Below are 24,277 nucleotides of genomic sequence, written 5' to 3' on the forward strand. Positions count from 1 at the left end.
ATGCCAGTTGTACAGATAGATGTGTCCACTGCGAATGCAAGCAAACAGTCACATTTACGACCTGATGGAGCAATCGTTCCGGTGGTACAGGATGAGTCTCTCGAGCAGCACCAGTCAGTCAGGTAATCTGCTCAGAACCGGATAGTCAGTATTTCATCTATTATGTGTGTAGATGTTTCTTGCCAAAGTGCCGGGCAGTTTTGCTCGAAAAAAACCACTGAGTTATTCGGTAGGCTGTTGGAGAGGTCTAAATTGTATTCTTGTCTTCAATTTTTTCCTTTTTCTTAACGGTTCAATTTGATCTTCTGAATTGAGGGTGTTTTCAGCTGCTCTTATTGGTAGTAAAAATCTTCTTGTCAGTTCTCGAAAATATTTACAAATTTCAGCAGCAAGAGGACAGAACCTGGCAATGTAGTCGAGTCACATGATTCTTGCTATTCGAGCTGTTCGGAAGAATCGCATAGCTCGTCATCGCGAGAACCATTGGATAGTATCGCGAAGGGAATCGCACAGCTGAGCACATCTAGTACAGAATCTAATTCAGCAGATTCCGGATTTGAGCAGCAGCACCCTTCAAAACATAGATTTCTTCAGAATGTAGATTTCGTAACACGACTCGGATATTCTGTACAACAGTTGGAAACTGTCCTTGGAAAGCTTGGAATGAATGTCAGAAAGGTGGGTCGGAAAACCGAGGGAATTCAAGTTCGGTTAATTTTATCCTTTTATTCGCTTTCAACTTCATCTTTAGTTAATTTTATTCTAATTTTTCTTTCAACTCTTCCAACCGTTAATTATTAGTAGATGAATATATAGTTGAAATGTCTTATCTGATATTTCAATGCATATATTTCAGCGATGAATTTGTAAGTTTGTCCTTAGTTGAATAATAGTTAATTGAATAATAATAACTTATTAATATACCTAGTAATATTTGTTTAGATTGGTTGATATAAGAATATTTTGAATATTTCGATGTGAGAAGTAAATAGAAAATAGACAAATGTTTTTTTCTCAAATGTTTTAATTGCCAATATTTTATTGCATTGTTGTAAGAATAATTTCATATTTAATTCAATGATTTTCGGTGCTCTTTCTCACTCTTTGCTGCTTTCTATGAAAACATCTCGTTCCACAGTCTATTTATCATCCTAACTGACCTTCATTATATTGAATTATCATCGAGTTCATCTTTGAGAAGTAGATTTCTACTTACCTCCTATCCCTATGATATATGAAAATCCGTGTGGGCATCAATATGAAGATCAATTGAAATGCCAGATTGCACATGCACAAATCTATGCAAACTGCAACTCATGTTCGGGCGATGAGTATAACAAAGATTGTTGGGCATTAATATTTGATTACTTGAAATAACATTTTCTTGTAGAAAACAAGTTGTTTTCAGAACTAATTTGGAATGATGCTGATAAACGCATGCTCAAAAGAGATTCTGGTGCATTTGTTTTTTAAATAGCGGAATATATAATATGATAGGTGTGCAGTAATCACATTCCAATCAATTTTCTTAAAAAACAAAGTTTGAAAAAATATAGGACCATAATTATTTTAGCTCACTTCTAGATCAAATTCCAGGATCAAATACTTGATGAGCTGATCAAGTTTGGGCCTGGAATGGTGGATCAAGGTTCGAAAGTGGTTGAAAGTAAGTCACCAAACACACTCACCACAGAACTTCGCAGCATCGTTATCGATGGTTCTAATATCGCTATGACGTTTGTTTCACTTATCACTTGTTGGAAAATTGAATATTCTTTTTTGGCTTACATTTAAGTGTATTATTTATTATTAACATCTGAATCACTGAAACCAAGTACTTCTAACTGAATATTTTAAGAGCTTACGATTATATTGAAATACAGTCGAATATAAAATTATGAATGATACTAATGATCCATAACAGTAAAATTAATTCTTTGATAAGTGATTTTAATTTCCTTTTCCAGTACTGAGTCTCGAACCAGAACTTACCAATGACCTTCATTTGTAGTCCATATTGAATTACTGAAATCATATTTTCAGAGCAAATGTAGTCCATTGATTTGTCTAGATCTTAACATTGATCAGCTCATCCGTCATTCTTGTCCTGTCCAAAAGTGTCTTTGATCAGTGAAAATTGTAAATTATATTCTATAAAAATTTTTACAATAAAAAAAAAAAGAATAGTTAGAATTACATACAAATTAGTAATAATTTCTACTACTAATATTTTTGCTGACATTTTCTGAGTTTTGTGTATTAAAAAGATATTTAATATATTTATGAATTTTCAATGGTGCAGCAAAATGAAGTGTTAGAAATGTGACAGTTATGTTCGATCTTTTCTGCTAGCATTGATAATGTGAAAAATGCAGCTTGATTTACTTAATTAACTTTTTTCAAAATTAGAAAAACAGGATTATTGATAATATAGATCTCTGTGATAACAAATTTGTCACAGTTATCCTTGAGACTCACCAACGTACGAAAATAGATAAAAAATATTGCTTATTTAATTTGTTACTGATATTAATTGAAACGGTCACTGTTTTCATTTCTAATCAGTTCATTTGCCTTTCCTCGTCACTTTGTGTTGTTAAAAAATATGTCTCACAGTTTTGTCGCATTATAAATTTTTTTTCGATATAAGTAGCTTCGATTACGCTTTCCATAAGTTTTCCATTTACCAAATATTTATAAAATTAACTGAGTGAAGTCGATGAAATCATTTCATTCCCTCAGTTGATCAATTTTTGCCCTTTCAAGGCCATGGATTCAAGAGAGTTTCAGATACGGCCGCAAAGAGGTATTTTCTTGTCGTGGTATACGTGAATGTGTGCAGTTTTTCCGTAATCGCGGTCATACAGACGTAATTGTTTTCGTTCCTCAATTTCGGCGTGAAATAGCCCGTTCAGATTGTCCAATTACCGATCAATATATACTTTTCGAATTAGAAAAGGAAAATGTCTTAGTTAGTTTTAATTTTTTCTTTTTCGCTTTCGTAAAGGCAGCGGAGACCGTTAAGTTTAGAATTCAAAGTAAGGCGTTTATTTATTCGGAATCACATTTTCGTTCGCCACCTTTATTTATCTATTTCCACAACTTGTTATCAAAGGTTCATTCAATTTTTCATCATTTATTGCAAAGTTTCAACACTGGCTTAAAAAATTTTGGTAGAGGTTAGGAAAAATGATGATGATGATTTTAATATTACCGTTTTAGCTTCAGTGAATGTAGAAGTAATTTATAGATATGGACACCATCGCGTCGCATCAATGGTCGCCGAATTGTATGTCATGATGACCGGTATATCCTGAAAACAGCGGAAGAGAAGGATGCAGTAATAGTAAGTAATGATGAGTATCGAGATTTAATCAAGGAAAATCCACAATATCGAAAACTAGTCGATGAAAGGCTTTTAATGTATTCATTCGTTGATGGCAGGTATAGTTTTGTCCTATATATCTTCAGAAATTTCATTCTTTTTCAAATGCCTTTGCAAATGATCATTTTTATGGCCGAATAATAGTAATGATTTTGGATTTTTAATGGATAAAACTGTGAAATAAGATGATACCTATGATAGCGTTCACATCGTTGTTGCTGCACTTCTCGATTAACATTGACGAATGAGCTTTTTTAATTTTCTGGTTGACCTTTCTAATTACTCTAATTGTTTCGCTTCAGTTCATTTGTTTCAGAAGTTTAATTTTCGTATTCGTTTCATTTTCATAGCCTTACTTAGTATTTATGAAGCAAATGGGGCAAAGTATGACCTGTCTCATAAAATTTTCTGAGGACTTTTTGGCTTGTTTTGCAAGATTTATGCCACCCGATGACCCACTTGGAAGACATGGACCAAAGTTAACAAAGTTCTTAACGAAGGGAAATCGACAGTCTCAATCCCAAATTTGTCCATATGCGCGGCGATGCACTTACGGGAATAAATGCAAGTGAGATTTGGTGAAAGATTTCTATTGAACTGGACAGTGTTTTTAAAATTCTGCATAAGCTTGAAATTTTGAAAAAGTGACAACTTTCGAAGTTGAAAAGAAATGAAAGACATTTGAATTTTTCATATAAAAAAAACTTCACACTTCCCTATTACAAAATTTAAATAATACAATGATCTTTATCAGATATTATCATCCGGAAAGACCAAACGGTATTCGTGTTAGTGTTACGGATCGGTTGATGAAAGAAAAACGAAGGCAGTTCCATCCTATCTGTTTGTTCTTTTGTGATGGACCTTATTGATTTTAACTGTTTTCTAAATATTTTTTCTAAAAAAGGATTCAGTTTTTTAAGTTGATAACTTTTCAAGCATTAGAATTGGAATTTGAAGTTATTCATATGAAAAAAATCAGAGTTCAATGAGCGAATAACCTTCATATCTTTGAAATATTAATTAATGAATTAGTGTATTATGTTAGAAGTTAAGAATAGTTTGCACGTTTTCATGTATATTGTTTTGAATCTAATCCAGTGTGTACCACAATCATTTACAGATTTATCCCAACCAAAGACAATTCTTTGTCAATGTATGGATCATTCGACACAAAATTTGAATATACCAATTTCAGAGAAGATGATTGTATGTGAGAACGATAAGGTAAGTTGTTTTAACAACTTAGTATATTAACTTTTTATAGTTCAGTTTGAAACTAAAGTTAAATTTCAGAAGCTGATGCAGAACTCACCGAATCATCATGAGAAGGACGCGACACAATCTCTATCTCCTATACCGTCATCTCAACTTTCTGTTTTTAGCGTTCAACAAACCGCCATTCCATTTCTACCATTATCAGTTGATCGGATTCATCAAATTCGAGAACAGCACTGCTTCACCCCATCGAACGACCCTCGGAAAGTAACAAATTCGAAGCGTTCCCTACCTTTGACTCCTCTAATAAGATGTAATCACTCTGCAACAAATGTAACTCATTATTATACAACGGTACTTCCTTCACCCTATCCATGCATCAATTCATTAAATTCATATCGTATGTTCTTCTCTTCTTCTTTTCTTGATTAAAAAAACGCAATAAGCAACTGAAAGATTTGCAGAAAAGTAGAATAATTTTTTAGGTAGTGTTGAAATATTTTATATAGTTAAAAAATTCGTAGCGGTTTACGAAAAATTCAAAATATAAAGCTTTCTGAATTCCGTTACTCTTAACTTGTTCACAATGAGGGTGAATTTTAAAATTCTCTCTAACTTGTATTTTTTTGGCCGAATCATTTAGAATTAAGAACTGTTTAGAAGACTTATTTCAAAATTTACAATATATAAATTGAATCAAATAAAGATCTGATATAACTTACTGTCAACAAGATTAATAAAGATTTTGAATTTTAAGTTTGCTTACTTCCAGACAACGATCTATCTCCCGACTTATGCGGTTTATCGCTACCGCAGCATTTTGTACGAAATCCGGATACTTTAAGCGACGCATGTGAAACCCGAACCATCACACCTCCACATTTTCTTACTCCGTGTATAAACCTTCGAGACGAATCGAAATTTAGCTTGATAAGGCAATAATAATTCCCTCATTACACATGATCAGTCCTTAAAATGCTAATTCGGATTACTATGCATTTTCTCTGTGGAGCTTAGAAAAAAGCGATCTCCGAATGGTCATCGAGCTTTGAGTCTACATTTAAAGTAGTTTCGAGAAACTTAAAGTTTATTTTCAAGGACGAATTAGGATTGTATTATTTCCAGATCATCTGAACCAACTTGTCCAGAGGTAATAAACGAACGACATCGATTACAAAATATATTGTGTCAGCTGTTTCCGAAGCAGATCGTATTGACTGTAATGAAAGCGTTTCCGTATGAAAACAACCCACGAGAGCTTTGCTCATTGATCATAGCAGAACTTCAGAAAGATGATGGTGATAGATTACCAGACAACTTGCTGGCTATTCCGTAGAAGATAAAGCAAGCTTTGGTGCTTTTACAAAATAAATCTTAGTCTCCTATGCAAGTCTCTTACACTTTATGATGTAATTTTATGATATCCGAAAACTAATTTGAAGTATCTTTTTATATCTTTTCAAAATATAGTGATACAACTTCGGAAATAATTGTGATTATGGCTTTTGAAATTTATGAAGTTTTTGAGACTGATTCCTACAGGTCTAACACATGATGAATCAGAATAATTTGCAGGAAAATTTTTCCACTTGTTGATATCAAACAAACCGCTGAATATTGGAGAATAAAGATCTGTTGATAATAAGAAGACATCGTAATCTCTTCTGTCATGGATTTCTCCAATGGTCATTGTGAACAAGTTTTTATTTCTCCGTGATCATCATCGCCATTCCGGTGCTCTGTATAGTCGATTTCTTGACTGACTCACACCACATGACATTACGGCATTTGCCCGTTGTCTGCTTACGTCATTATCTTGTTAATATGACTAACTATTCCAATACACTAACGTTTCATTTGTTTCTATTTTGTGGGTTTAATCATAACTTATTCATCAATTAATCATTAAACATATTCTGCGTGAAACAGGTTGAAGGAAAGTTTACTGGCCCATCCATGCTTCATAAGTATCATTGAACTTGATCGTTAACTACCACTGCACTGCAAGCAACATTCACTACTGGTCATATCGCAACTAACTACTTCTACCACTTCAGTAAATCTGTGATGGTTGGTCAGCACTGAGACACTTTCTCTTAACTGCTCAAAGCACGACCAAACACATTGAAGTACCAATTTTTGTTTAATAATTGATGTTTAGTGCCACAGTTGTCACAGTTGAATCGGATATGCACAGATCTTTCTTCTAGGTTCACTCGAAATTGGCATTAAAATCTGTTTGTTACGCAAGTAACAAACAAAACCAAAAACAGATGAAATGACAAATTAATGGACAATATAGAATCTTGACATTGAAGGGGTAAGTTGAAGAAGGGAATTCCGATTTATTACCAATCACTTAATATGCAAGCAGACTCGCACGATTATATTTTTTTTTAAATATTAGAGAATAAACCTAACAAATAAAATTAAAGCTTTCAACGAAAACAATAAATTCCACAATTCTGAAAACCCGTAAGGAGAAAATGGATGCTTTCTCTTGCGACAAAAACAGAAAGACTTGGAAATGATAAAAACAAACTTCTGAAAAGAAAACATCGAAAACTAGTGTCAATTTTTTTCCCATCAGGTATCAGTTAATACTATTAATGAGAACGGATAACAGAAAAATAGCAATTTTGTCAACTGCTAGGTAATATTATTACTATCCATTGTAATTATTATATAAATAACAGAAAAGTTTTGATTTGAAGTTAGAAAGAAGTCTAGGCCTACCCATAGACACTGACAAATATCACTAATACAAAATAACGACCTAAGTGTTTCTGGGACCTAAATAATACATCTCTCATCCAAAAGATGGTAATTTTTGGTTTCCCTTTAGATTAAAAACGGAAGGAAAAGTAAATAACGAGGCTCTCGTATCTTAGATAAAGCAACGCTTAGGACGAATGAAAAAAAATCCGAACCCCACCACTAATCAATTAGGAAAGCGTACAAATATTTGATATATATCAGTTCCGAAATGCACAAAAAGAGATAAACTCTGGATAACAGCCAACCATTTCTTAAAGAGAGGACAAGCTATCCTCACTCTCCATATTCCTTTTTTTATGAAATTTTATTATGAAGAACTAAGTCAATACACGACGGAATTCATCAACTTCCCTGATGCTTGATGCATATCTACCGAAACTTTGGAACAACGAAACGACCTCATTCCTGAAACAATAAATGAATGAGATGTCAACGAAAGGAATCAACTATAACGGTTCTTCTCACATCATGCAATCAATAACCAAAAAAGTCTGAAAAAGAAAATGGTCATGACAATTTGTTCTCCAGAACCTTCATCTCTAAAATAAGTGAATCATGAAAAGTTCCTAGACAAAAAACTGAAGAGCGAGTGGTGAAGGTAAAAGTAGACTTAATGAAAAACCAGTATTGGAAAATTGTGCTAACGTCTATCCTCTGCAGTAGATTATAGTTTCTTTGAAAAAAAAAAAAAAAAACAGAAATCATAAAACAGCATAAAACCAAGTAAATAAAGTTTAAATAAACAATAAGAGCAATAAGACAATAAGAGTCTTACGAATCGCTTAAGAGAAATTATACCTTGTTAACTGGAAAGGTGGATGAACAATGCCATCTTGAGTTTTATAATGAGAAGTTGGTAAATCAGAAAATAATATTTTCAGTGCTGTGCCCATTCCATGTGTCTGCAGTTTTCCCCACAAACGACATTTATCACAGCCAACACAATCCATAATTCGTGAAATGTTGAAAAAATGTTGACGGAATTCTTCACGCAATTCCCGGGCCGTTGCTTCAACACCCTATAAATAAGGAGATAAAAACATCTAAACACAGTATCTAATTCAGAAGCTTTGCCCAATTAGTATAAAGAACTGAATTAGTTGAATCAAATTCAAAACACTCAAAAAAATCAAGAAATCCTAAGAAAAACAATGTAAGGGAAACAACAGCCTAGATTTTTACAGCAGAGTCCCATTTTTCTCTAAAACTTATATCAATATATTCAAAACCCACTGTGAACATTTCAGTCTCATCGAAAGGATCACTGAATTTTTTCAAAGCACTCATTAATTCTTCCACTGTTTTACGTGTTTCTGCATCTTCCTAGAATAAACAATTTTCAATGTTATTTATATTAATGAATCGTATTCTTTTTAGGAATTTTACAATAAATTTTTTTACAAATCTTTTTCTTTTTTTACAATACGCTTCAGGAAAAGGATTCAGTTTTACTTTTCAAAATCCAAGAAAACCTTTGGATTCCCAGTGTAAAATAATTCTTTGCGAAAATAAGGTGTTGCTTTTACGAGTGCTCTCAGTTCAAAAAGATAGACGAAATAAATATTTTTTAGCCTCTGTGGTCCTTCAGGTGTCCATTTTGTCCCGAAACGATTTTTGAAAAGCTCCGTATTTCTAAACCAAATTCCATCTCCAAAACCAACATGACCTAAATGGAAAGAAAAGTAAGAATTGCTTCAATTACAATTTTAATACAGATTAAACTGAAATTGTTATGCTTGTCTATGGTCACTCCTCATCAGATGGTCAACACCACAACATTATCTAAACTAGAGAATGATTACATAGATTAAATTCTTTTGTTTATTTCTATGCTTAAATAGTAAGTTACATGCTGAACGGACTAATTATCTCTTATAGTGTCCAAAGAACCATTTTCGCTCCCAAAATATAACGATTTTCAACAGACATTGTCACTATGTGTTTGAAAATGAAAGATGAACGAAATGAACAAAGAGACTTTTATAGTTAAAGATTTTTGCTATTTGACAGTTATAAAAATTTCACTTGATTTGAAACTGTTAGAAGCGATCGATATAGTAATCGCAGAATGCAGACCCGAAATCAAACGATAGAAAACACGTTTTTCAAAGCACATTCCTACAAAAATCTTTAAAGAGTTTTACACCAGCAACAAACGCAAATGTGATTAATTGTTGTCCATAAAACATAAGTTTACGTATGCAAAGAATTTCAAATACGATACCTGCAACAAAAACATTTGAACTCACCGAAGGAATTAGGATGAACAAGGAAATTTTTGTCAAATTTCATATTTGGTCTGAAAAAACAAAAGAATGTACCAAATTTCAATTACTACACGGAAGAAGCAGGCACTCAATGAGTGCAGTTATTTTTACTTCGAATTATTTATTGTGTAATTTGAATTATTGCTTTGTTGCGTGTATGAATGATCACTTGTGGAACTTTCTAAGGAACTGTCAAAATTGAGTGCTCAGTAAATATATTCAATGCTCAAATTATATAATTTTCCATCAACTGACAACTGGGAACAGTTTTATAATTACAACAGTATAAAAATATCCCAGCAGTAATTTTTTTGACTAACTTGAAACAGTTTTCTTGATAAATACAAGTCCACACTTTCTGTGCGCTATCGCCTTTGTAACCCGTATATCGTTCAGGATTTCTGGATAAGTCGACATAATGCATAGCTGCTGATCCTTCATCTGAAATAAATCGTATCATTCGATTGATAATTTCTCTGCGGGTAAAATTTTATCAGCAAATAGCACTCGACTAATCTCTGACACTGTACAATGAAAACGAAAGAAATTGTTCTACATATGGTGTTTCCTAACAAGAAAATTTATGTCGCTCCTTCAAAGTGTGAAAAATGGAAAAGCTTATACAAAGACACTAGATTTTCGAGAAGAATCCATTAGAGATCTTCACAAGTCTAATAAAGTAAACCTTCGAAGTCACAAAATTTATCTTCATTTTCATCGTGCCAGTCCATGTCATTCAGTTGTCGTCGATCACCTTCCGTTAAAGTTGTATCCAGCGGATCAAATGCATTACTTTCTTCTTTTTCACAGGTTGAATCAGTTCCACCAATCTGAGTTATAAGAGAATCATTTTTCAAAGAAGTTCGAATGAGTTCAGAACGAACCACTGATATGCTGGCTGGTTGTTTCAAGCCTGATGGAACTTCGTCATCACAATAACCAATGCCACATTCCTTGCTCAAGCACTGCCGATCATCTGGCCAAAATGGACATGTCTTTTCCATGTTAACCTAAAAAGACAAAATTTAATGATATAAAGCTCTTTTCCGATGCTACACTTAAAAATATAAACAAATACCTAACCAATAATATTATTATCCACGTTTCTTTCATTTATCCTTTTTTTTTTTTTTCATTTTCTTTGCTGCTCACATTTCAAGGAAACAAAACTGATGTGACATTCAAATGCACGTGAATAGTAACTCACTTTATAAAACCTGAAAAAATCACGAGTTAGGAGCTTCTGCAATATGGGAAAAACCTCATAGTTGTTGAAATCATCAATGCTCTCCGCTGTACATCTGGAATAAGTTTAAATATAAAATATCACGGAGGGTTATAGATACTTAACGTGGTTACAAACAGTATTTTAAGATACAAACTTTTCAAGCATATTTCAAGTTAATCAAAGCAAATTCTTTCGAATTACTTCACTTATTTGGCTAAATGAATCGAGAAGAGACTAACCGACAATCATCGATGATTCCTTGTAATTTACAGAAACATTCTCTATTAGGCTCAAACTGTGCCCAAACTTCACATCCCAACAAACATAATAGTAATAACACAAAAGTAACTGCGAATACCCCGGATGAAGAGATTTGTTTCGCGACAATCATTTATCAGTGATAGCGTTGAACTGTCGTTGTTTCACCCATACACAGAAAGAAAATACATATTATGCAGTTCGTATCACTGGCTTTGTTAATTGCACACGGAGATATGCAAAAGGTAAGCTAGACGAATTCGCAAAGAAAGTTCCTTAACTGATAAATGACAAATATATAGGGGATGGATGGAGAGAGGAGTAGAGAACACATTGAAGTAGCGTTGGCAATGGAAGTGAGGGAGCGAAAATGGTAGAGAACACGGTGGAACGATGAGAGGAAAGGAGAGAGAAAGGGAAAGGGAGGGTCGCAATGGTATCATCTGTCGAGAAAAATTGTAGTAACCCACTTTAAGAGTAAGTGTCGTGTATGTCGCAGAAACGATGAAAGATTTCAATGAGTTTCTTCAGTCCTGTCAATTTAAAACAAAACTGGAAGGATATCTTTATCAAAGCAGCAAATAACACTCTATACTCTACTAAAAGGTCAGTTAGGAACTTTTTTCTTTACACCGGATGACCTACTTGATCATCATTTACTAGCATCATCAACAAGTTGTACCAACTCATAAACATATTTCCTTCAGCTCCTATTTCTTTTACAATTTATATCAAACACCTCAACAATTTCTGCCATTTCCATCTTTTAGTCGTCTCTTCTTTTTCACACACCTGTCCCAGGTATGAAGAAAGGAATGATGACGCGTCAGTTACGGAATGGTAAAGTAAGTGGACAGGGCGGTACGCTTCATACAACAATGGTCCGGGGTAATTACAATGAGGTCTCAGGAAATTTAATCCGGATACGGTTTCAAGAGAAATCAGGTGGCAGTTCCTGAAGACTTAATCCGCAGAGATCAGCTCATCAGAATTAATCTGAATCTTTCTGTAAACTTGTACATTTGTTGTCTTTGAATATTTAAAACCAAGAAATCAATAAACTATGCTAAAGGAGCACACAGATAGAGAGGGAGTGAAGAAGGTTAGAGATAAATTTATCTTCATTGTGCACAATAGATTCACGTGTGGTAAGATAAACACAATGAAAGCAAATCATCCATAAAGACATCGGACGATTCAGTGAGTGAGAAGGGTAGAGTGTTGATCATAGCAGGTGGAGGAGGTATTCGAGAACAGGTCGACAGGTAAATTTATTTTAAGTCATGCCTTGAACTTCGATACACAGCAATACTTTCTGTATAGTTTTCATGAATTTTGGTACTAGGTGTTGTATCTCAAATAATTTTTCATTTAAACTGTGAAATAAAAATGGAAAGTAAAAAGCAAATTGAAAGTTAGTATTTAAAGCAATTATATCCTACCATGTCTGAAAAAAGAGTGGATAAGTATTAAATTCAAACATTTTTAAACTGTTACGAAGTACATGATCTCAAGCAGCATCTTTTTTTCTATGTTTAATCCTATTTTGTTTTCCTCTTTGTCAAAAAATTTTAATTTTTCGAGACTTTATTCCCAGTGAATTTCATTCACGAAATTGAAAAAGGAACGAATGTTTGTTTGATTTATTTTAGCATAAATCAATTAAGAAGAATTTACGTAAATTTACATGATATATCTTCCGCAGATAATGTATTCCAAATAAAGAAGGAATTTTTCTTAGGTCTAAAGAGGAACTAGTATTATTATTGGAAATTGGATTGAATAATTATAAATTGAATAACAACTCAATAACTAAATAATTATAGCCTATTTATGGAAACAGTTTCATCAATAATTTCTTAAATCTTTATTTTTGCTTTTTCCCTCTCTTCAATGTTAGAATAATTGAATGAAGTATGTTATTATTCCAGTGTTGCGTTTGTAAGAATTTTAATAATACCCTGTCTTGTACCTAATATTGTTTCACATTGGATTAGAAAAAAAAAATATCCTTCATTTCTTCGGTTAATCTTTATTTTTAGCTATTAAAAAATGGTTGTGGTATTAGTAATTAATGTAGCACTAAAAAAAATTCAAAAAAAAATTAGATTAAAAATTGCGCAACTATCAATACTATTGGCAATTATTAAAAGGCTTCCAGTGTTGCTACGCTCTTTTATCCTAAACGATTATCTCCAAAATCCCGCAGGTATATAGTTTTTCTAATCAGAACTAATGTATGGAACTTTTTTCTAGTATACAAGTTTTTCTAAACAAAGATAATGGTGGCGAATTTCTAAATTAGTAGCGCAAGATGTTGCAGCTTTTGTTAATTAATATTTCTTCAATATAAGTTGTTGGGTACGTTAATAAAATGAAATGATGATGATAAAGTGCTGTTTTGTTCTACCGGAAGGCTCTTTCAAAGTATCTTTCATTCGTTAATGCAAATACAGAGAATGGTTTTTCTCTTTTAAGAAATAATTTTGAATGCGTTGACATTTCAAAACGGTGGAGAAATTTGATCATTCTTGTTATCGACTTAATTATTTCTTTGATATAAATTGGCTTCGGAAAGGAAATAACATTCCTTATACATTCCTAGCCTTTTAGATTTAGTTAGATCCAAGAAATATACTTTTAGGATCCTTAGCATCTATAAGTATTGTTATCGTAATATTTCTTTAGTTGTGAGCATATTTCTTGACAAATTCAACTTTACTTACCTCATTTGGATCTTTATTAACAATCATCTGCCTCTCACTTTATTAAAATCCACAACGCACACTGCCCTTTCCGCAAATTGCCCTAGATAATATAAGGAGCTGTGTTCTTTATCTTTTACAAAGCACTTTCTTCCAAACAAAATTTCTGCATAACTATGCCATCTCGCGATAGACACATTTCTTCATTTAGTCCTTTATTTCTGGATAACAGGAAAACCAATCCGTAGATCAACTTAATATTCTAATTACTTCTAAATAATTCTAATTTATTAGTTTTCAAATTTTTATCGACTCCCAGTTTTCTGAAGAAAGCAAGTAGTTTTCGACAAATACTTCTCTCTAGTTTATTCATAGCTTCTTTGAGATATTATGCCGAATATCTGAGGCAAACTGTAAATCTAGTTTCATGTTGGAATCCATGAAATTATTTCTGAAATTAGAAGTGTCTTAATTTTTTAAGAATTGAAATAAATCCAATAAGTTGGTATTTTTCTTCATGGAACACTTCACTTGTTTGGTTTATTTCTGGAAATTCATTTTTCTTTCAACTATCAGAAAATCTGTTCAGACTAAAGCAGCCGTAAATGTACCGGTAACATTTGTCCTGAAATTGAAGTAACTTTTTGGTCAGAAGAGTAGATGATTTGGGTTAGTTAAATTCATTTGACTTATTTTAAGTTTGTAGAATTTGAATTGCACCTTTTACTTCTTGTCTACGAGCAACATCGACTCAAATGTCATTTATTTTCTTTATAAATGTGAGTCTATACAATATCAGTCGAATAATTGAAACAGCTAAGGAAAGAATGGTACTACTGAATAACGGTGAGAAAACTGCCACCGATCGTTTCTTTTTTATTAACTAATTAGAGAAGATTTCTAAAGATGTGGAAAGTGCGCTGGCTTAGCAGATTAGCAATGAAGACATTTACTATTTGAGATTTAGATAAAGGATTCACTGTTTCAAAGAATGGGATATAACAAAGGAACATTTAGTATGTAATAAATATTTTTTCGGTTTTTCGACAACATTTGTGTAACATATATGTCCAAATGTTCTTTTCAAACTCATAATGAAATTGAAATCATATTTTACTGAGTACTATACTTTATTATATGGCTGTTAACAATTGTTATATCAGCTGTAATTTTTAAAAATAGAAGGGTTTTTGTATGTGTTGTGATAAGTTTGGAAATATTTTCTTTGTCTATTCTATTAATTGAAATTCTTAAGTTAAGCTTGTGAATTAATTTTTTTTTTTAAATTAGTTTTTTCATTTTCATCACAGGTGGCATTCTTCTTTAAATCACAAAATCAAAATGTTTTGGATTTTTTATCTAATTTTTTTGAATTTTAATTTCCTTAAAAGTTTCGATCACTGTTTATTTCACTTTACAAGGATATATACATATGATAATGAACTATGCAAGAATTAAATAATAATTCGAGTTGAATAATGAAGTAAATAACAATGATAGCGATTCGTTATTCAAAGAATTTGACAATTTTTAAATTTAATAAATTTGCTTACTCCCTAAGTTTCGATAAACACTGTAAATTTCTGAAAATTTTATATGTAATGAGGCTACCGTCTGATGATATGAAATTCATGTAATTCATTCGTTTCAGAGCTCTTTTTAGACTGCAAACTAGAACCGAGTTTCTCGCATGTCGAATCTTAGTAGTAGTGCCTTTAATTTGCTGGTCATTCAGAGATCCCCGTGTTTCTTTACCTTCTTCACTCCAAGAACTATTCTTTCATTAATTTTAAAGAAAATATTTGAATTGCATCATAGACTGACGAAGAATTCAAATGTGTCATATTGAGACGTCTTAGATTGGTTAGACTGCATTCACTCCAAGGTTCTTTTGGGATTCCAGTTAACACCAAGAATTTTTTTAAATTAATTCATCTCTCCTCGATACTTAAGTAAATTCTCTATCATTGGGGAGAAATTCTCTTACATTCATTATACTATTAAAGCGAAACTTCATAAGTGCTTCTTCAATTCCCTTAGTTGATAACATAACATTATCAATGTAAAGGTTTTTTCTTATATATAAGACAGTTTCGCTTTAATAAGTTCCTAGATGATAGTTAAGAATAGCTAGTAATGACGTTATCACCCTTAATGGAACTCTTTTGTAATGATAAAAGATTATATTTCTTTGGTCACTTGTTCTTCAGTCAAGGAAATTGAGTACATTTGGTTTTAAATCTGGAAGAATAATCGATCCACTATACAAGACATCGTCAAAATTTTTATTCCGTTAAGGAAAGCTAATGCATCATAAACAATTTTTAATTTTGGTATGCTTTTTCACGAAATTATAATTTCACACGAGGAAATAATGTTATCAAACTCGTCCACTTCGTCTTATACTTTTCTGATTATTGGTTTATAATTGATCACAATTTATTTTATCGAATTTATGAATAAATATTCATTTTTCTGAAATAATTTAATTATGATTTTAAATGACCGAAGTATGAACCAAAGTTGTCATTCAACCTGTTTTTATTTCTCTTCATGGCCAAGAGACTTGTTATCTTAAATCCTTTCCAATGATGTTTCTTTGAAATTGTTTTTTCATTTGTTCATTGTAATTAGGCTGTTCCTGTATGCCTATGAATTCGAATTTCCAGAATTGAGTTATCATAAGTCAACCTTTCCGAGAACCAAGCAGATGCCACGTCATCCATTTCATTTGCTGAATGAAATCAGAGTGTATATACCGAGTTGTTTCCAATATGCTCCTTTATCATCTAATAGTTTCTGGCTTATTATAAATGGCAAATTGTGACAGTCTGACTTAACTATTTGTAATTTCTCTGTTAAACAATTTAACTTATATGTTTCAAGAGCTGTAATTTCTTATTCAACGGGGTTTCTATTACTTAATAATAGTAATAGATAGATGCAATTTTCCTTTTTGATTTCTTCTGATTTTAATCGATGTGCTAATTCTTTCGATATAGGTGATTGTGGGCAATGTCAGTAATGTTAAAACTCATTGAATTTCCTGCACGTTCTAATTTTAATTACTTAGATCTATTTGCATAAAAGATTTCCTAACTTTTTGGATCAGTTAGTTGAGTACTGAATTAATTATAATTGTTAAACTCATTTCATCTTTGTTTTATCCAGTACTTTGCACTGTATTTCACATGGCAAATAGTATTGTGTGTCGTTTGGAAACGTAAACGTTTTCTTCTATTACAAATATTTGTTGTTTGTCCTATTTGAAGACTAAATGAAGAAATAAATTTTCTCAAACATTCCACTCACTCTGTTTGGTGGAATAAATTTGACAGTCTGTTATCAGTCTCTGTCATAGCATTCAGTTGTACAATGTCACTTAATTTCAGTTCTTTCATTACAACTAAGGCATATGATGTTGTGACATGTTATTTCCGATTTTTATTAGCCTCTTTTTCTTACTAAGTGAATGACTCCTAGTTATCTTCTCTTTATTTGCACCAATTCCTTACAATTTAGTTATTGCATTGATTCTTTTTTTTTTTGTTAAGTACTTTTTTCTCTTTGAACATACTACAATCTTCCAAAACTTCGTCAATTGCTCTTAACTTTCGGAATATTCTTTTAATTGTTGCTTTCCAGTCCAGATCATTTAGTTTGATAGGTCGTGATTTCGCATAAAATTTTTTTTAACGGATGTCTTTCTGAATTTTTCAATTAAAACATTTTTAATGGTATCGTAATTTGAGGAGCAATATCGCAACCTCCTAGTCGAGTTTCTCCTTTTAGGCAGAACATTAAACAATTCATTTTTTGAATGTTTGGAGGTGGAATGCGACATCAAAACTGTTCCAGAATTGTCTCCTACATTCTTAGATCGCTCTAATTTCGTAACTGCAACTGTGGTAGGTTTACTGTCACTTATGAAGCCATTTTAGGTATTTGTTGTGTTGTGCGTTCTGCATTTAAGCGACGAATGCTAACTCATTTCTATATAGTTTTTTCTTGAGGAGTATCCAAAGCAAAACGAGAGTTTCACATTTAAATAATTTATTCATAAGCCATCAGTTGGAAACGAGGAAAGCGAGAAAGGTTGGTTTAAACCTAACTAATCTTCAATAAAAGTTTCCTTCAAGCATTTCTGCCAGTTTAAATGGACTAGTGAATTTCAGCACATTTCAAATTCTATAATTCATCTCGTTTATTATTATATCGGTGACACAAATCATTTCCAGCTTCTGCTTTGCATCGCTTCAACTCAAAATGAAACATCCTCCTCGCTTAATGTGGACATCTGTGACATTATAACATGCGTGTGCAATCCGGTTAATCCCCAGCAAAATTCCCATTGCTTCAGGCCCAACGGGAACAGTGAACATTCCTCAGATATTGGTCCAAATATGGATAATAGTAGTGAAGAGTTGCTTAGGATTACCACACAGCAAGGCCAGCTTATTGCTTCCCCACATAATAAAATGGCTGTGCAGAGTTAAGCATTGCTCAAAAAGCTTCAGTACTTGTAAAGCCGGTTCGGGACCAACTTTTGGTCCAAATATAGATAATGGAAATGCGAATATCAAAATCAGGTGAAGATAAATCAACTTTGAAGCAAAAAAGAATCGACAACCAAAATTGAACTCATTGTAGCGAAAAATTCGTAGTATGTATTATGACAAGAAAAGAGCCTCCTGTGATCTGAGTTGATTAAAATGAGATGTATTTTATAGCACTGGTATTTTACGACCAGTTTTTAAATCACATTGATTAACTCCAATGGCAAAAATGAATTCCTAAAAAGTTTTTTAAGAGGAGCAAACTTATGAGTGTACTTTTTGTGTTGTTTGAATGTATAGTAGTCATTTCTCGATACCTAACTCATTTCATGAATTTTATCTTTTTTTCTGGCTTTGTGTTTGTCCTCATTAGTATAGCATTTTACTCATGATTTTAAATATTCCAATTGCTCATTGCTACACTAAGTAAATGAAGCCGAAATAAAATTCCATATTATGATAATTTTGGACAGTGACAGGGACAATTCTGCACAGTTTAATCAACCTTTCTGCAGCTTAATATTTGTCTGATGTGAAGCACTTTTATCTCAACCATAAATTGCTACGATATTTCTTTGCTTTTCTTCTTTTGTAATGAATCTTTTCACAGTAAAAAAAATGCAATAACTGTTTCCGTAATTCACAATTGTTATTTTATTCATTTTGAGGTTTTTGAAGAAACTCAGTTTAAATCATAGACGGCTCGATCAATAAATCTGATCAACGCATTGTTGGTAGAGAAAATATGAACGGCCAGAAAGCGGACATCCTTTAGAAGAGCAGTTGATTGAGAAAGACACTGAAATTTGCTTTCCAGTTTTTTTCTCAGCTTAGAAAACATAAAATCATTTAAAATTCAATTTCTTCAAACATTAAAGAAACATTTTACTGAGCGAATAAAAAAAGAATAAAAACTTGTTACACATCCAGTTTGAACTACAATGCTTAAAATCTTTTGTTATCTGATAATGTCTAACATATGACTTCATGCAAGCCTTCTGGACGAATAGCTGGTACGAATACCGAAATATGTACATTTTCCAGAAAATAACTGTCAGTCTGTTCGCTGTATTCCATAAATTGTTTGTTTCACCTTTGTCCACACTTTTCTTCATTTAAACTTAACAATTTCGCTTTCCTAACAAACACGTTTTCTTAAAGAAAATTTGGAGGCATTTATTCTTTCCGCTCATTGTGTTACCATTTTAGAATGGTAGAAAATGAAATCTAACTGTCTTCATATCTACACTACCTTATTAAAATCACCTGATCAAAGTTTCTTCTTATTCCTAGTCTACCTAAATTCGTTCCCCTGGATTTTTAATCACCTCTCTCCCAAGCACTTTTGCAAAATTATAACTCCCTTGAGGAAAAAGAAACAAAAAACGACTGAATAGCAGAAGGAGAGAAAAGAACAGTTTCAGTCATTTCTCTTTTCCCATAAATCAAAGATAATTGCCACTTTAGACAAAAATTAGTTTAAAACAAAATCGATCTAAAACTTAATCAAAAACTGCCCACAGTTATCATAATGAATTTTATTATAACCTCATAACAGTTTAGCAAAGCAATTACAACATTTAAAATCATAAAATGTGATATTAACAAGGGCAAACATAAAGAAATGTAAAGGTAGAAGAAAAACGAACTAGATATCAAGAGAAACAGTTGCTGTATATCGATAAAAAATATGCAGATTTTAAGTGGAACAAAAAGATATGTTGGATCTGGAACAAAATACCGAAAAGTCAGAAAAGTAACTGGTGAATCTCTTAATATTATGAGCTCAAAAAATTATCGCAAAAAATATCATTTTCAATTCAAAATGCATTGCACTTTGAGTTCCAATTTAAAATAATGAAATCAAATTTTTTCTCTCGAGTAAAAGAAAAAGAGAATATGTGAGGCTAAAATAGTTTTGCAGCTAATTTAATAAAAAAAGAAAAAGTTGTTCAATTTTGGTTTAGAAAATTTTAAAAGGAAATAACATGTATATGGATATAAGTGAAAATTATACTCCAGTTAAAGCCCTGCAATAAATCACTTTCTTTCGGGAATTAACGAAAGAGATATAGTAAAGCAAAGGACAATCCGAAAGAGAAACAAAAACCTGCCTCAAATGAAATAATAAAACCCTGCAAAATTAAATAAACTGTCTTCTAACTAGGTTAAACGGAAGCTGTGTGACTCGTCTTTCTCAAATATCAAGGCTGATCTCTTAATATTATGAGCTCAAAAAATTATCGTAAAAAATTCGGAAATGGATAAGTGGGTAGGCCTGAAGGAAATAAGGATGACTGAAAATCATGATGGACACACTTTTAGAGATGAATAACTGATGGTTCGCCACTATAAGCTCCAGTAAAATAAAGATCGACATATGCTGAAAGTGGTGGAACTCTAACAAAGAAAGTTAATGATTAGGTGGTTATTCAGATGACATGTTCGTTTATAAATTGGAAAATCAGAATTACTGCGTAAGAGATTATAGGAAATTAATGTTATTTTTTTAATAAATAAAATTAACATATCTCTATTTTCACTATTGCAGTTTTGCGAAATTTTCTAAATCTTTTATAAAATTCTATTAAGTAAGTAAAATAAGTAATTGAACAACTATCATGCTATGTGCACTCAAGCAACATAATCAGCTCTTGAAACAGCAAGACTTCCCAATTTTATGATCATTAAGAAGATCGAAATTATTAGTGGTGTCCGACTGCATCGATTTTGCATTTCTCTCACCGTTCTGACGTTCTAGTAAATGCTCTGCGACAGCAGTAATTACTTTACGAATACCTTCACCATTCATTGCCGAGGTTTCGTGAAAAGCAGCACCAATTTGTTCGGCATATTGTGCTCCTTCATGATACTGTACCACTCGAGCACTTTCCAAATCTAATTTATTGCCAACAACAAATAAGGAGACAGGAACTGTCGAGCCACGTTCGACTTCTACAAAAACAAAAACTAAAAATATTAAAATGAAAAAAAATATTGGAATGAATTGAGAACATTCAACTTTACTTTCATAGTAAATATGTAAATCAGGAACAAAAGTCAGAAATTTTCTATTTTTAGAACTGCTTCGTACAAGTAAAACCAGTTTGCTGTACATAAGAAACCTAATCAATACAAAAGAATATCTTTCAATTTAATTCGAGATATGTATTTGGCTTTTCTTTAGCATTACCCAGTTATCTCCACAGACAAAACAATTAATAAGCACTAAAAAAAGAAATAAATAAACTCACCATTAACCCACTTCTTGATCTCTAAAAATGAATCGCGATCAGTTACATCGTAAACGATTACTGCTGCAACTGCGTTACGCAGATACATCGGAAGCTAGAAAACGATCAACAGTTTTAAATAACTGACTAAGAAAACAAAAAAAAAAATTCTATTTATTCTATATAATTTTCACTTCAAAATAATCTAAAACAATACATTTACCATGGATGCATAGCGTTCCTGCCCCGCTGTGTCCCATATTTGCAATTCGACGTTTTTACCATCCAAAAATCTTAAAAAATAATAAATTTCAGATTAAATTTTAAGATTTAAAAAGTTGGGCAATATGGAAATTTTAGTTATAAAAACTAATGAACTAGTATGTATGCTTTCACCAGAATTCTTTCATCAGAGAAGAACAAAGTCCAAATAAAAAGTTCAAATAATTCTACTTAATATATATTTGATTTACACAGTGCCACCTTTATAACCAAAAAGAACTTTAATGCACCGAAACATACACAATGACATATAAAACGATGTCCACCATCCCAAATCAGTTTTATCAAGCAGTAGTATTTACTTTAAGGAATACTTTATAACCTACAAAAACGAAGAAATAAAGCTAGCTCCTAGTGTCGGGCTGACTTTACTATAGAAACCTTGACCATCATGTCGAAGAATGATGCTCGTTTTCCCGACACCTGAAAATTTGAAATGTAATGAGTGCACAACAAATATAATGACAAATAAACGGTAATTTTGATCCCAGCAAAAATATAAAATTTAACAGCAAATAAGTGTTTGGTTTAAGTCCAAGAGTTTTCTTGACAAAATCAAACATTAATATGTTTATGAATTATTCTTATAAGAGGCTACTAATCTTCAATTTAAAAATCAAAAAGAAGCGATTAGAGGAAAACCGTATCCGTTCACTTACCGCTTCTGCCAACAAAAATGATTTTAGCTCTGAGATCTGGTCTTGCAATTTGAGAAAAAGCTGGTGACATTTAAGTGAGATAAATTTCTTCGATTCAATAATGTGAGATAAAAATCTTAAATAAAAAAGAAGCAAGAATTTTATAACATACAAGGGGATATAAAAAAAATTTATCCAGTCACTCAGAAGATAGAAGACTGGATAAACTTTTTGCTCTAAGGAAGATGCCATTTCACTTGAAGCTGACCAAAACCGCTTCTGGAGGGAAAAGAAAAAAACACGCTGAATACATTAAATGACAAATATTATTAAACTTTTTTCACTCCAGTAGTATATAACGGCAGAGTTCAAAGCAAAAAGCACAGTTGCATAAAAACATCTCTCGTTCTCCAAATCTCTATAAGTTTCATATTAATGACGTTTCACTTCATTTCACGCATTTCTCTAACATTTAGCATGAACTCCCACTCCAAATCTCTTCATGAAGAATTACTTCTGAAACACGGAAGTCGATTCCAAATTTCCTAATGATATACTAGTATAAAGACGAAAAAATAGAAAATAAAGACATAACTCTAAAATGGGACAGTTCGAAATTAGCATATTCTGAGCACCACGAAAGTGTGTGCTGTCACATATGTATAACGAACGCTGATATTTTCCTCTCTCTTCCGTTTTTGAACCCTAGAAATTTTAAAAGCATCATCCATAAGACCAACTTTCCAGCTTACACTTATTTACATAAAAACATCGATATCCACTGAAGTGGTAAGAGAAATCAAATCAGCAACCCATTTTCAAGAGAGATTGTATTTTTTTACATGAAGCAAAATCTCAAAATGTCGATAAGAGATTATGAGTGGAATTGCACAGTTACAATGTAATGCACAGAAAACCTTATATGATGTATACTTGAAACAGCATACAGCATTCTGTTTCATTTTTGATACAAATGAAAACATGCACGAATTTTAGAATTAATCATAGCTTCAAATAATTTTAAACAGCAGACTGCTTTTCAACTAATAAAAGACAGCACATACAATCGTGAATAATTTTCAAAACGCTTAAATATTGATCAAAATTATTTATAGAACCACTGTTTGATTCATCATCTAAAGCCTCAGTTGACAAGCATAATCCAACTTCTTTACTTACAGTGGTCCTATATAACAAATCAACATGATGACTTCAGTATTTACAAGGGCAAAAAAATTACTGAGAGGAAAGAAAGACAAAAAACGTGAGTCTCTCGCGTTCGAAAAATTCCTAATCGCCGTATCGGATACAGCCTATACAATACTTAACGAATTTTAAGAAGGGAATAAATATGGAAAATATCAACACAAAATGAAGGAACTTCATTTTATTATCGTCACGGAAAAGTAATTGCCAATATACCGGACATAACGAGCTTCATGAATTTGAACTCAAGCATCGGAAAATTCATTCACTTCACATGAAAAATTAATAAATTATAACGTTCCAATAATGTCACGATGAAAAATGAAAGGATAGATAATATTAACGAGTAATGCATGGATGACACTCATCAAATAACAACTCGATATAAGCAATTTGATACCACACAGCTAAAAAACTTCGGCTTATGCTAAAAACATCGATGACAAAAAATATGGAAAAAGTCAGCCTGTTTCACCTACAACTTCTAAAGACCAAATTTTATTAAATTTACACTTCCTACAAA

The 24,277-nt window shown here is 32.1% G+C and overlaps 4 protein-coding genes across 7 annotated transcripts; 2 read left to right on the forward strand and 2 right to left on the reverse strand.

The window, feature by feature from the left end:
• Positions 1–5,939, forward strand: Bma-rege-1 (Uncharacterized protein; the record flags this gene model as incomplete). The annotated part of the gene is made up of 11 exons (XM_001901024.2): positions 1–122; positions 387–678; positions 1,597–1,736; positions 2,791–2,971; positions 3,251–3,444; positions 3,822–3,953; positions 4,140–4,228; positions 4,509–4,612; positions 4,682–5,003; positions 5,376–5,496; positions 5,729–5,939. The coding sequence occupies 11 exons, from the start codon at positions 1–3 to the stop codon at positions 5,937–5,939; spliced, it is 1,908 nt and encodes a 635-aa protein (XP_001901059.2).
• Positions 5,940–7,698: 1,759 nt separating this feature from the next.
• Positions 7,699–11,267, reverse strand: Bma-ero-1 (Uncharacterized protein; the record flags this gene model as incomplete). Of its 3 annotated transcripts, XM_043080254.1 has the most annotated exons (11): positions 7,699–7,786; positions 8,180–8,400; positions 8,615–8,704; positions 8,854–9,047; positions 9,407–9,499; positions 9,631–9,680; positions 9,969–10,089; positions 10,334–10,478; positions 10,533–10,658; positions 10,856–10,949; positions 11,116–11,267. In XM_043080254.1, 11 exons carry the CDS (start codon positions 11,265–11,267, stop codon positions 7,699–7,701), a joined length of 1,374 nt encoding a protein of 457 aa, XP_042936188.1. The 3 variants fall into 3 exon arrangements, with proteins under 3 accessions (XP_042936188.1, XP_001901061.1, XP_042936189.1); XM_001901026.1 differs by having other exon boundaries at positions 10,334–10,658; XM_043080255.1 differs by lacking the exons at positions 10,533–10,658; positions 10,856–10,949; positions 11,116–11,267 and having other exon boundaries at positions 10,334–10,379.
• Positions 11,268–17,030: 5,763 nt separating this feature from the next.
• Positions 17,031–18,335, forward strand: Bm1021 (Uncharacterized protein; the record flags this gene model as incomplete). The annotated part of the gene is made up of 3 exons (XM_043080256.1): positions 17,031–17,062; positions 17,853–17,934; positions 18,078–18,335. The coding sequence occupies 3 exons, from the start codon at positions 17,031–17,033 to the stop codon at positions 18,333–18,335; spliced, it is 372 nt and encodes a 123-aa protein (XP_042936190.1).
• Positions 18,336–20,716: 2,381 nt separating this feature from the next.
• Positions 20,717–22,639, reverse strand: Bm12841 (Uncharacterized protein; the record flags this gene model as incomplete). Of its 2 annotated transcripts, XM_001901027.2 has the most annotated exons (6): positions 20,717–20,778; positions 21,195–21,350; positions 21,650–21,743; positions 21,852–21,921; positions 22,237–22,333; positions 22,570–22,639. In XM_001901027.2, the coding sequence occupies 6 exons, from the start codon at positions 22,637–22,639 to the stop codon at positions 20,717–20,719; spliced, it is 549 nt and encodes a 182-aa protein (XP_001901062.2). The 2 variants fall into 2 exon arrangements, with proteins under 2 accessions (XP_001901062.2, XP_042936191.1); XM_043080257.1 differs by lacking the exons at positions 22,237–22,333; positions 22,570–22,639 and having other exon boundaries at positions 21,852–21,854.
• Positions 22,640–24,277: the final 1,638 nt, after the last annotated feature.

This window comes from Brugia malayi (assembly GCF_000002995.4).
Source record: "Brugia malayi strain FR3 genome assembly, contig: Bm_v4_Chr3_scaffold_001, whole genome shotgun sequence".
Classification (NCBI taxonomy): domain Eukaryota; kingdom Metazoa; phylum Nematoda; class Chromadorea; order Rhabditida; family Onchocercidae; genus Brugia; species Brugia malayi.